General features: G+C 40.4%; 1 protein-coding gene across 1 annotated transcript; it reads right to left on the reverse strand.

Annotated features, from left to right (window-relative positions):
- Positions 1 to 457: 457 nt before the first annotated feature.
- LOC129444580 (E3 ubiquitin-protein ligase Topors-like) lies at positions 458 to 4298 on the reverse strand. The gene is made up of 2 exons (XM_055205323.2): positions 3221 to 4298; positions 458 to 2892 (listed from the first exon to the last, which is right to left on the reverse strand). The coding sequence occupies exon 2, from the start codon at positions 2887 to 2889 to the stop codon at positions 595 to 597; it is 2295 nt and encodes a 764-aa protein (XP_055061298.2). The 5' UTR covers positions 2890 to 2892; positions 3221 to 4298; the 3' UTR covers positions 458 to 594.
- Positions 4299 to 11980: the final 7682 nt, after the last annotated feature.

Consider the following 11980-nt stretch of genomic DNA (forward strand, 5'->3'; position numbering starts at 1 on the left):
ATGTCAGCAAGAAATGTGATGCTCCTTACCATGTTTGAAAGTTTCTGTTGCTAACAGGAATTAACTTACAGGCTGTGAGACAAAGCGGGAGAAATTCTGATAATGTCTGTCTTCGTTTTTAAACCATAAACCACACAAACACATTGGATTATACCAAATACACAAAATAACGTTGTTTTAGCAATGAAATAGGTGCACTTTAACTTGCTTTTGAATAATCTATTTGATAAACGTATTAAATGTGTTTCAGTAGCGCTTTTTATAGTACATGTTTGTTAAACTCCCTTTGTGAGTCTTTAAAGCAAATATACACACCAAAATACATTGTAAAAGGCAGTTTATTAGAGCCAGTCACATAAAAGAGGTCTGAAAAAAATGTAAACCTTTGAGAATGTTGTTGTACAAAAATGATTGTTAACTTGATGTTACATGAAGTCATACAATTACAAACCTATTGGGCCTAATATTTAGCATTTCATGTATACATTTGGAATTTATAAAACTTTATAAACAAACTTTATATTTATAAACAATCATACATTTTTTTTTGGCAATTTGTTTCAATAACTGTTTATTTTAAAAGGCAGTATGACATTAATCTTTTGGGGGGTGATTTTCTTCATCCCCAATAGAACTACATTCAGTGGCAGCAGATGCTTGTTGAGTTTTTCTAGCACTGTCTGCAATAACAACAGTGGATCTAACAAAACAGACATTACTATCTGAGGGTAGAGTAGGGTCTGTATTGTCACTTTGACTGTCAGTGGTAACTGTAATCACATCTGGGCTATTCCTTCTCATCCTCCCTTTATCCTTGTCTTTGTCTCTTTTGTTTTTCCTCCTGTGTTTCTTCCTCTTTTTGTGATGTTTCCTGCTATGCCCATCAGACTTGTCATCACAACCAAAGTCTGTACTTGGACTCCTACTTTTCTTTTTGGACTTCTTGTGACGCTTCTTCTCTTTCTTTTTCTTCCTTATACAATCTTCAACAGGTTCAGAGTATGATTTTCCAGAACTCTTTCTTTGGCGTTTCTCTAGATGCTTTGTTTTGTACGTTCTCTTCCTCCCGTATTCATCTTGTTGTGACACGTTGATTCTACAGCTGCTCCTCGAGTGGCTTCTGCCATGACGGATGGAGGAGTTGGAGCTAAATCTAGAACTACTCCTCGAGTGGACTCTGTCCCGGCAGTCTTTGCTTCGCCTTCTACTCCGTGACCTAGAACGCGAGCGATCATGGACATTTCTGTAATAGCTGGAGTAAGATGAGTGCGTCTCTGTATAATATCCCATGCAGCTCTCTTTATACCGGCTATACGAATGCGAATAAGATGAAGTGTTGTGACTGGTTTCTTTTTCTCGTCTCCTCTTATGCGTACCATCTTTAGATAATGAGTGGTTTCTGCTATGAGAGCCGGAGTGCGTCCTGTTACTACGTGAGGATCCTTCTCTTTCATGATGTCTTTTATCATGGTTATCTCCTTGTCTATGGCGATTTGAGGTGTGGACATGCGTAGTGTCTTTAGGTGACCTACCCGAGGGTCTTTGAGTGACAGACGGTGACTCTGAAGTAAAACGAATGTGTTGGGGTGGTCGAGGACTTTGTGGCTCTCCATTCTCGTCAGACTCCTCTGAATCAGAGGTAAGCTGGATCAGTTCTGGTGTCCTTTCTGTCGTAGGCTTGACATACCCAACAATAACACAGTCTTCATCACTGCCTGAGGTATGATCCTGATGTGTCACAGCAGCAACAGACACTGTCGTTTCCTCTACACTACTTTCAGAGTCTGAGTCTCTCACATGGAAAGGAAAAACCTGAGATGGTTCTAAAGAGTATGACGGCCCAGGAGTCTCATCATCCCATGCGGTTTGGCTTAAGCTGACCCTAGGAGTGGTAAAATCCTGGGGTCCGGGCATTAAAGAATCACTCTCATCCTCAGAGATGGCAATCACAGAGGTTTCTGAACTGCTGTCCTCTGTGGAGGGGCCAGGCAGGTCATAGACAGCATGCTGGTCGTATGCCTCAACGTTGAACGGAGACTGAGCAAAGCTAAGAAACTCGTGCAAGAAATGTTCTGTGTGTGACAGCAAGAAAGGCCTAAGCTCATGCAAAACAGCCTGATCATCCAAGTTGTGTCGAGTGATAAGAGTCATGATGATGTGCTGCAGTATGTTGACAAAAGAACCATGCATGCCGTACAGAACAGTGAGCTCCCGTCTCAACCAAGGCACAAGCCTGTGAAGACAAGCCGGGTTCTTTCTGAAAAACTCGGCAGAGGTCTCTCTGGTGCGGCCACCATCTTGCACGCTTTGAACTCGCAGGCCTCTTCTGTATAAGGCCCGTCTGAATTTAACTACTTCCTGTTCACGAAGAATCCGCACAGACCTGCCTTCACTCTCTGCCCTGTGCCTTGCCGCCAACCTCCTCATCATGCGATGGAAATCTCTGTTGTGGCGCGGAGGAAGGGGTTCGCTCAGACTCTCAAATATGATCCCATGGTCAGGGGGAGGTGATGTTCGCCGTGGTGCTGGTCTGTGGTCACCTGTTAGTGTAGTGCGATATCTAAATCTTTGGCCTGCCACATTGCCGAATGAGCCATTTTCTGTTGGTCGCAAATCAAACCTTTTGTAGTCATTCTCAGCCTTAATGCTGTGATAGATGGAGTTAAATGGCTGTTTGCATAAAGGGCATTCTGCTTTGTTCTTTGACCACTCACGGATGCACAAGAAGCAAAACTTATGAAGGCATACATTAAGGTAAGATATGTTTTTGAAGTGATCCAGGCATATAGGACATTTTGATTCAGGAGAAGCTTCTTTGATTATTGCGTTGGTTAACGCAGCATTGGATGAATTCTTCGGGGGAGGCTCTTTAATCTCTGGTGACGCCATAATCTGAAAAAAGGGAAAGTAGTTAAAACAAATTACAACTGTTTTCATGTAAGGAACTGTCACATATACCTTGTGTATGTTAAACGAAACTCAACTAAAGTGTCCTTTATATAAATGAAGTCGAAATAAAATTACAATGACTTACAAACTTACATGTTATTCATGCTCACAAAAATAAAAGTAATGATCTGCTAACTTGTTACACCCAATATATTTCTATATTTGAAGAGTTTCGTTGCAAAACAAACAAAAACATGGATTATGTGAGCATATATATATAGCAGTTTTTTATATTCATAACAAAAAGTGCAGGATCTAGTTTAAAACTTACCCAGTCGTTTTGTTGAAATTGTCGGTAACGTTAATCATTTAAATGTCTATCGGATGCATTTGTCTTAAATCTCCGTAAAAAAACAACAACAAATAACTGCACTTGCTAATAAATGTATTTATGTAACTTAATCTACAGTCCATAGGCTAACTACGACCTGAAGATATGTTAAACTTACTATAAAACTGTGCCGCCATAACGATAATTAACGTTATGTAGCATTCAGAAACAATAAATATATTTCAAAAAGCAAATAACATAAAAAGCCACAGGCCCAACATAAAACCTATATAATAAACATAAACAACGAGTCTCTGTTGGGCGCAAGCACAAACAAAGCTCCGAACGAAGATGTTCTTAAACTTTCCGAACTTCCTGTTTCTCAATTTCAAAATAAAAGCCGCCAACCGTATTGACAAAAAACGAGAAACAAACTAAATAATTTCAAATGACAAGCAAGGTGATTAATTATATTTGAAAGAAGAGCAACATATTATGCTTGTAGATTTTAAAATACCACTGGTTCATTTTCGATAACCAAAAATACTCATTTTTAATTCAAAGTCAGTATTTTGATCAAATTTTTTGCTAAACACGTTTTAGCAATTCCAAACCACACCAATCTTGATAACTACCATTAATTTTGTATGTAATAATTTATAAACGATATATTACTGTTAATGATATCTGGAAGTGTGAATAATTTTTAAGCAGGTTTTCTTTTACATGTCAAATGGGCCAAAAGGGGTTTAAATCCCACTGAAAATGTATTATTAAATTTCTTTAATAAAAATACAATGCTATAAAAATGGCAAAATTGAGGTGTGACAATTAGACAAGAGATTCGGACGGGATTAGTTTTCCAAACAACGTTTGAGTTTCAACGTGTCCCCCAGGACGTCTATGATTTTATGTTCCGATTCGGACGGGATTAAAATGATGCAGGCTATTCGAGTGTCTGTTTCATGCATTTGGGCGTCGCAGAAGAGCACGTGCTCTGGGCTGCGTTCAGCCCCGACAAAACGTTGCACAACGTTGCACAATGTTTATTAAACAGAAACGGCGATGTGTTGAACTCCCTGTTGTGATGACGCAAGAGTTGCAACTACGGTAGCTTAGAGGCCATTCTTTGTGTTCTTTTTTTAAATGTTTCTGAAGCCTGATGAAATCATTATAAATGTGTGTTTAATACTGTAAAAGACCCTCAATGTTACAGTCACTGACCTTGCCGTCCAGAATGAAAGACAACATTCCAACTTGAACCCATTGAGCGAGCTGTCTCTTTACTACCGTGTGGTTTTATACATCTTGCCGCTGATTGGGTCGACATTTCTGACACACCCACCAAACAAGAGAAAACGCTTCTAAAACCTGTTGTACGCCGTTGCACACCATTTCCAGGAAACATGTCGTTCAACCCGGAAACCGTAGCAAAACGTTGCGCACCGGTGTGAGATTGAACGTGCCCCTGGTTTTAGAAGCGTTTTCTCTTGTTTGGTGGGTGTGTCAGAAATGTCGGCCCAATCAGCGAAAAGATGTATATAACCATGCGCAAGTTGCAATGTTGTCTTTCATTCTGGACGGCAAGGTCAGTAACTGTAACATCGAGGGTATTTTACAGTATTAAACACACATTTATAACGATTTCATCAGGCTTCAGAAACATTTAAAAAAGAACACAAAGAATTGCCTCTCAGCTACCGTAGTTGCAACTCTTGCATCATCACAAGTTCAATGCATCACCGTTTCTGTTTAATAAACGTTGTGCAACGTTGTGTCGGGGCTGAACGCAGCCCTGATTCAAGGTCATAGATACACTAGATCTTGCCTTGGCTACGGCATTTCATTGGACCGAATGACATTGGCTAGAAGGCGCCAAGCATCCCTTCACCGTTTTGACTGACCACCGTAATCTTGAGTATTTACAATCAGCTAAACGGCTCAACACAAGACAGGCAAGATGGGCACTTTTTTCACAAGGTTCCAATTCACCATTACATATCGACCTGGCTCCAAAAACACCAAAGCTGACGCCCTTTCACGTCAATATGACTCTGTCCCTCAGTCTGTTTGCCCCGAACCCATCATCCCACCCTCCCTCATTGTTGCACCCATACAATGGAACATTATGCGGGAGATTGATCAACTCAATAATCTCAACCCACCACCAGTTGAATGTCCTGCTGACCGTATATTTGTTCCTCTATCACACAGAAAACGAGTCATTCTCTGGGTGCACACATCTCTCTCCTCTGGCCATCCCGGCATCAACACCACTTTGCAAATGTTAAAAAACAGGTTTTGGTGGCCATCCATGTACCCCGATGTAAGCTCGGCCATCAATGCTTGTTCCATCTGCGCCACCAGTAAAGCCCCTCATCAAGCCCCGGCAGGTCTCCTTCAACCCCTCGAAGTTCCACAAAGACCCTGGTCACACATAGCTATCGACTTCGTCACTGACTTACCCAATTCCAAAGGCAACACTGTCGTTCTCTCCGTGGTTGATCGATTCTCAAAAGGTTGCAGATTTATCCCTTTGCCCAAACTCCCATCTGCTATGGAAACAGCGGAACAACTCTTGCATTGTATCTTTCGGTACTATGGGCTCCCAGAGGACATTGTATCAGACCGGGGTCCTCAGTTTACGTCCAAGGTATGGAAGGCTTTTTTCAAAACTCTCAACATTAACATCAGTCTCACATCCGGCTATCACCCACAATCTAACGGACAAGTGGAACGCCTCAATCAAGAACTTACTAAATTTCTCAGAATCCATTGCCATCAAAACCAACATGACTGGTGTCGCTTCCTACCTTGGGCGGAATATGCTCAAAACTCTATCAAGAAAACCACCACTGGTCTCACCCCATTTCAATGTATCCTTGGATATCAACCCCCGATGCTCCCCTGGGATGATAAACTCACAGATGTTCCTGCTGTAGACGCCTGGTTCACACGGAGTCAAGAGGTATGGGAACAGGCTCACATCCATCTGTCGCGAGCTATTAAGAAGTTTAAAGACAAAGCCGACCGCCACAGACGTCCCGAACCAAGCTACGAACCTGGCCAGCTGGTGTGGCTTTCAACCAGAGATCTAAGACTTCGTCTCCCCTGCAAAAAACTAAGTCCCAGGTATGTTGGCCCTTTTAAAATTGTCAAACAGATTACTCCTGTGTCTTACCGGTTACAACTACCTGCTAATTATCGCATTTCTCCCACTTTTCATGTGTCTCTGCTCAAACCCGCTGAGGACCCGGGGGCGGCTGTAGAATCCAGACTGACGGGCCCCCCTCCTATCGTCGTTGGCGGTGAGGATGAGGATCTGGTCCGCGAGCTGTTGGACTCCAGACGGCAGGGTTCCACCATCCAATACCTCGTTGACTGGGAGGGGTACGGTCCTGAAGAGAGGTCATGGGAGAACGCGGACAACATCCTGGACCCTAACCTCATTCACCAGTTCCATGAATCACATCCTGACAAACCGGCCCCTCGTGCCCGAGGTCGTCCCCGGAAAAATGCTTCCCGCGTCTGGAGCCGCTCGCAGGGGGGGGGGCTCTGTGACGGATGTCAGCATTAACGCCCCCGGTGCACAACCCTCACATTCACCTGCATATTAGCGATACTACATTTCCCATAATTCCCGTGACCTGCTGATTACACACCAGCTGCACCGTATCAGTGGGTCTATTTAACCTGGGACTTGGACACTTGTACTTTGCGAAGTCTTGTTTGCCCCGCAACATTACTGAGCGTTTACCTGTGTTTTCTAGTGTTTGCTTTCCTGGTGTATATTTCGGACTGTCTATTGGATTATTGCTGCTTGCCGCCTGCCCCGACATTGGACTGGATTATCGTTTATGAATGCTCTCCGCCTGCCCCGACTTTGGACTGTATTACCGCTTATGATCGTTCTCTGCCTGCCTCGACATTGGTCTGTGTTTACGTTTGTGCATTACTGGAGTGTTACCTTGTTTTGATTGTACATCTACTACAATAAAGAGTTGCAAATGGATCCACACGTATCAGACGCGTCACAGCGCTATTTCAAAAATGGAGTTTGGGAGAAAAAATCCAAAAGGACTACGTCAGGTCAGATAACGTACAGAGCCTGCTGCTATCCAGTCATGAACCCGCTGTGAGTGATGTCCTGTCATGTGTAAAGACCCGGATAACTTTACTGGAGTTAGAGAGATTGGTGAAAGTGAAGTGCAATCCGAGGACCCAGAAAAAAAAGTGATTGAAGAATTTGAAGAAATGCACCCAGCGAATTGCAGTTCAGACAACGGTGAGCATAATTACATATTTTTATATAAGCTTGGCTTGCTTTACGTATGTTAACATTTTAAACAATACTAAAACATATCAACAAGTAAAATAAAATAAAATAAAATCAACAAGTTAAACAAAAACGTTTTGAGTATGCTATATCAAAAAGTAGCCATCCAGCATGTTTTATCCATTGTGGCAGCCCTTGCTCACAAAAAGGTTGAGACCCCTGGTCTAGTTAAATGTTGATTATCACTGTTGTTGTTATTTTAATAGTATAAATTAATTTATAATTAAATAGTAATATCGCGTTATAATGCATAACGGTATCTTCTGTTTGTTGTTTTTCAGACGAAACAGCAGATGACCAAAGCATTCATCTTTTCCTGGACATCTCCTGTTGTGTGGTAAGCATGAAATTACATTTGGATATACCAGTATAAAGTTCAGTACATGCTAATCCAGAGCTAAAATGAGAAAACCTTACATGTTTCACCCACATTATTGTTTTCTACTATCAAATTTCTGTTAGTTAACTAATGAAAGCAACTAAAGTATAAACACACTTTATAAAGTATAAAAAAAACTAAAATGAAGTTGAAGTGGATGAAGTTCACACAAAGTACTTAACTGGTTCATTGCACTAGGATAAAGCTAGCTGTTTGAGATGCACATGATCTTTTCCAACTACAGTTTTCAAATCTTTTCATACTCAAATGGCCATATTGATGAGAAATGACCATATTAATTATGTTCTTTTTAAATCTCAAATGACCATATTAACGATGGGGTTTTCAATCTCAAATGGCCATATTCATGATGGACTTTTCAATCTCTAATGGTCTAATGGTGGTGCTGAGTATGTGCATTGCATGTGTTTTAAATATGTCCTTTAAATTTCCATAGGATGACTATGTGGATGAAGAGGGGGAAATCCTTGCTGAGGAGCAGAGTGAAGCCTATCCTCACATACAAGATGGGGAGGAGCATGGAAGTGATCAGTCCAGAAGTGAAAAAACAGAACACTTGTTGATGAAACTTTTGGCCATGATGAAATTGACTGGTATCCTCCGTGACGACTTCTTACAGTATGTGGTTTGTCCAAAATGTATGACAGTGTACATGCTTACTGAAACCTATGAGCGCAGACGGGATGGTACAAAGGTTTGCAGGACTTGTGGTCACATCCCGTTCTACAATCACCCACAGCAGAGGTCTGCATTAAGGAAGAAATATGGCTCTGCCTTGCTAAGATAGGCTACATATTCGAGCGGTGAAGAGTATGTCCATCCAATACGTTCTTACTGTTACAAGAGTGTTGTGCAGTCTCTGGGAGGACTTGTTAAAAGACTTGGATTTGAAGAGAAATTAGATAAAAGGCGAAAGCGGGAACTGCCAAAGGGTGTGTTAGGAGATGTAAATGATGGACAAGTATGGCAGGATTACCAGTATGTGAATTCAATAAACTGTAGTCATTCCACTATGCACAGTATTTGAGCTGTGATGTAATTGCACAAGTTACCTTGCTTCATTCCCATCCGGACAGACATTTTGTTGTTTGACATGTTGTTTGATGGGGTTTGCATAGAATGCACAAATTGAGCCTGATTAAAACTCTGTCAAAACAATTAAAATTGTTGAAATAAATAGTTTGGTGTATCTTTTTTATCTAACATTGGTTATTGCTAATTACGAGTAATTAATATACACTGTTAGCCTGAAGAAATTGAATCTACTTAAAGGGATAGTTTAAAAATTATTAGGAAAAAATATTTTGAAAGTATTGTGATAAATGGTGAAGAAAAGTTTGATAAATGATTGTCATTAAACTTAAAGTTGATTTTGAATTACTCTGTCCAACATCTCCACTTAGTTAACTGAGTTGAAAAAAAATATATTTTTAATTAATGTATAATTATAATTCTCTTAGTGTTATAAATGGTATTATAACACAAAACTCATGACTTAGTCAGTCATTAAATAAACTTGATTCTCCACTGAAACACAATACAATACAATGTGTTGTTTATGTCAATAAACACTGATCACCTGAACGGGGACTTTCATTTACAAAAATGGTCATTTATCATTTTAAACTAAACAACATGAATAATATTAGAGCATAAACCTCTATGACATTTTAACAAATATTTAAGTAGTTAAAGTTCTTATTAGTTCTTAATTCTGTAAAAAAGCTTAAATAATCGTAATATTCTGAGACAAAGGATTATGGGTGTTCCTTACAACATGTACTGCTAAAGTTCATTCACTTGAATGTTTTAGTTTAATTAATTTTATACACTTAAAAGTTAAATGAACTAAGATTTTTTAAGTAAATGTCCATAACTCAAAATACTAAGTGATGTTTACATCATGAAGACAATGTGTTAACAGTGTAGCATACTTTAAAAATTAAATAAATTCAAACTAAAATTTAAGAGTCTGTAATTTGGCTTTACTGATACCAAAGATTTTCTTAAAATCAAAGATTAAAACCTCTCAGAATGTTACCTGAGTAAAACTCCCCCAGCTGCTACCCTGATTTGCATTTGTATAGCTCACAGCATGTTCATTTACATGTTAAAGCCTCCCCTAGAATTAGGGGAAGGGGGGACAACTTCCAAGCAAGACCCACGTCAACTTCTGACAACTTACGGCAGTTTTCGGTGTTGGCTGCAAATTGTCGTGCGCAGTCGTAAACTTGGAGTTTCACAGCAATCTACAGTGCCACATTCTGACGAAAATTCCACTTTTCATGCAGTGAAATCGGGATTTAGTGGGAAACATGGCTTCTCAGGGACAGAATTGCAGTGTAGATCAGGAGATCGTCTACCTACTACGCAAAAATGACCTCAAGACAATCGCTGAGACAGAACACACGATTGCAAATATCCGAGAAATCAAAAGAGAGCACTCGGACAAATTGCAAATACTAAAGGCACAAATTGAAGCATTTACATACGAAAAACAAAGCTGGACAAGGCAGAGCGAGTTAATGGCGAGAGAAATAGATGGGCTAAAGAAGTAAAAAAATCGGACTAAAAATCGGCGGCGATTACATCTCTGCTCTCGAAGACTGCTGCAGTAATGCAGGCTTCCCAGTGGCTCCAGTTAAGCAAGCAGCACTGGATGAAACTTTTGGATCGGAAAGAATTGATGATAGTGATGATGATGATGTTGCTGCATAGACAAACAAAACAAGGAGAGATATCCAAATCGAAGAGTGAGCTACTGTACAAAAACATGAGCAAAATCAACGAAGTCCCATTAAAACGAGAACAATATCAAGCGAAGCACCCTCAAAATCTGTTTGTGTTGACGTTCTTAAAACCATGACAAACGTGAACGATGAAATAACTTTGATTAGCCGCCCGCTAACATGCGACGAGTGTTCAAAACACAAACAAATCGTAGGAGTCATGCTCCGAAAGGGACAATTTCAGATGAATTGGAAAACATTAATTTTACAGGCCACTGTATACAAGTTAGAAACTAGAGATGTATGGCAAATCGGATTGTTAACCATTCTCACAGAGCTCAGATCTAAGCTAACCCCAGAAGTGAAATCCGGACACATAATAGAGAAATATGTTGACGAAAATGACGAAGTCATTTACCAACGTTTAAAACAAGCATTGTTAGATCTAAGGGGACCCACAAACTCAGATTGGAGTAGAATTCTGGAAATCAAACAGGCAAACGGTGAGTCATTTGAAGCATATATTAAGCGTGTGTGGGTAACATACAAAGAGCACTCTGGGATGGAAAACGCAAGCTGCGATCACGAGCCATTATTACAAATCATAAAAAACAACACTGGTATCCCATTTCAGAAAGCTTTTTAATAAATTGTGTCGACCCGGCAGAAAACTAATTTAATGCAATTGTGCACTGGGGATTGAGAATAGAACAGCAATGGATGTTAAAACCCAGTGCTGTTGCATCCACACGCTGGCAGACAGAAGGGAAAGGCACGCACACATCTGGCCCCAAATTTCGAATGTACTGTTACTATTGCAGAAAACCCAATCACACCATAAAAAACTGCCACAAAAAATAAGGAGACTTAAAAAACCAATCGGCTAGGGACCAATCAACAATGTCCGAGATCGATATTAAATTAGAGAAGTTTAACGAGTTTATTGCGAGGAGTTTCATTGATGGAAATAACGGCGCGACCGGAACTTCCGGCGACTGCTATTCACCATAGGAATCTGTGGCCTCCTTGCGATTGGAGCATAGTCCAAAGCAGGAACCGAATTAAAATAAGAGTTAATCTAGGAGGCCGGTTAGCTGACGTACTTATTAATTCTGGTGCATCTTGCTCTTTTATTGACATACCGCTACCTTTGACAGATGAGACCATTCAAATAAAGGGAATTGGTGATACGCTAATGATTGCAACACAAACACAACCCGTCATAGGCGTTGCAGTTCTAGAAGAATCCTTCTGGGTTTTGCCTAATAATAGTGAGGGAACTGTATTTGGTATGG

Source organism: Misgurnus anguillicaudatus, chromosome 3 (assembly GCF_027580225.2).
Source record: "Misgurnus anguillicaudatus chromosome 3, ASM2758022v2, whole genome shotgun sequence".
In the NCBI taxonomy this organism is placed as follows: Eukaryota; Metazoa; Chordata; class Actinopteri; order Cypriniformes; family Cobitidae; genus Misgurnus; species Misgurnus anguillicaudatus.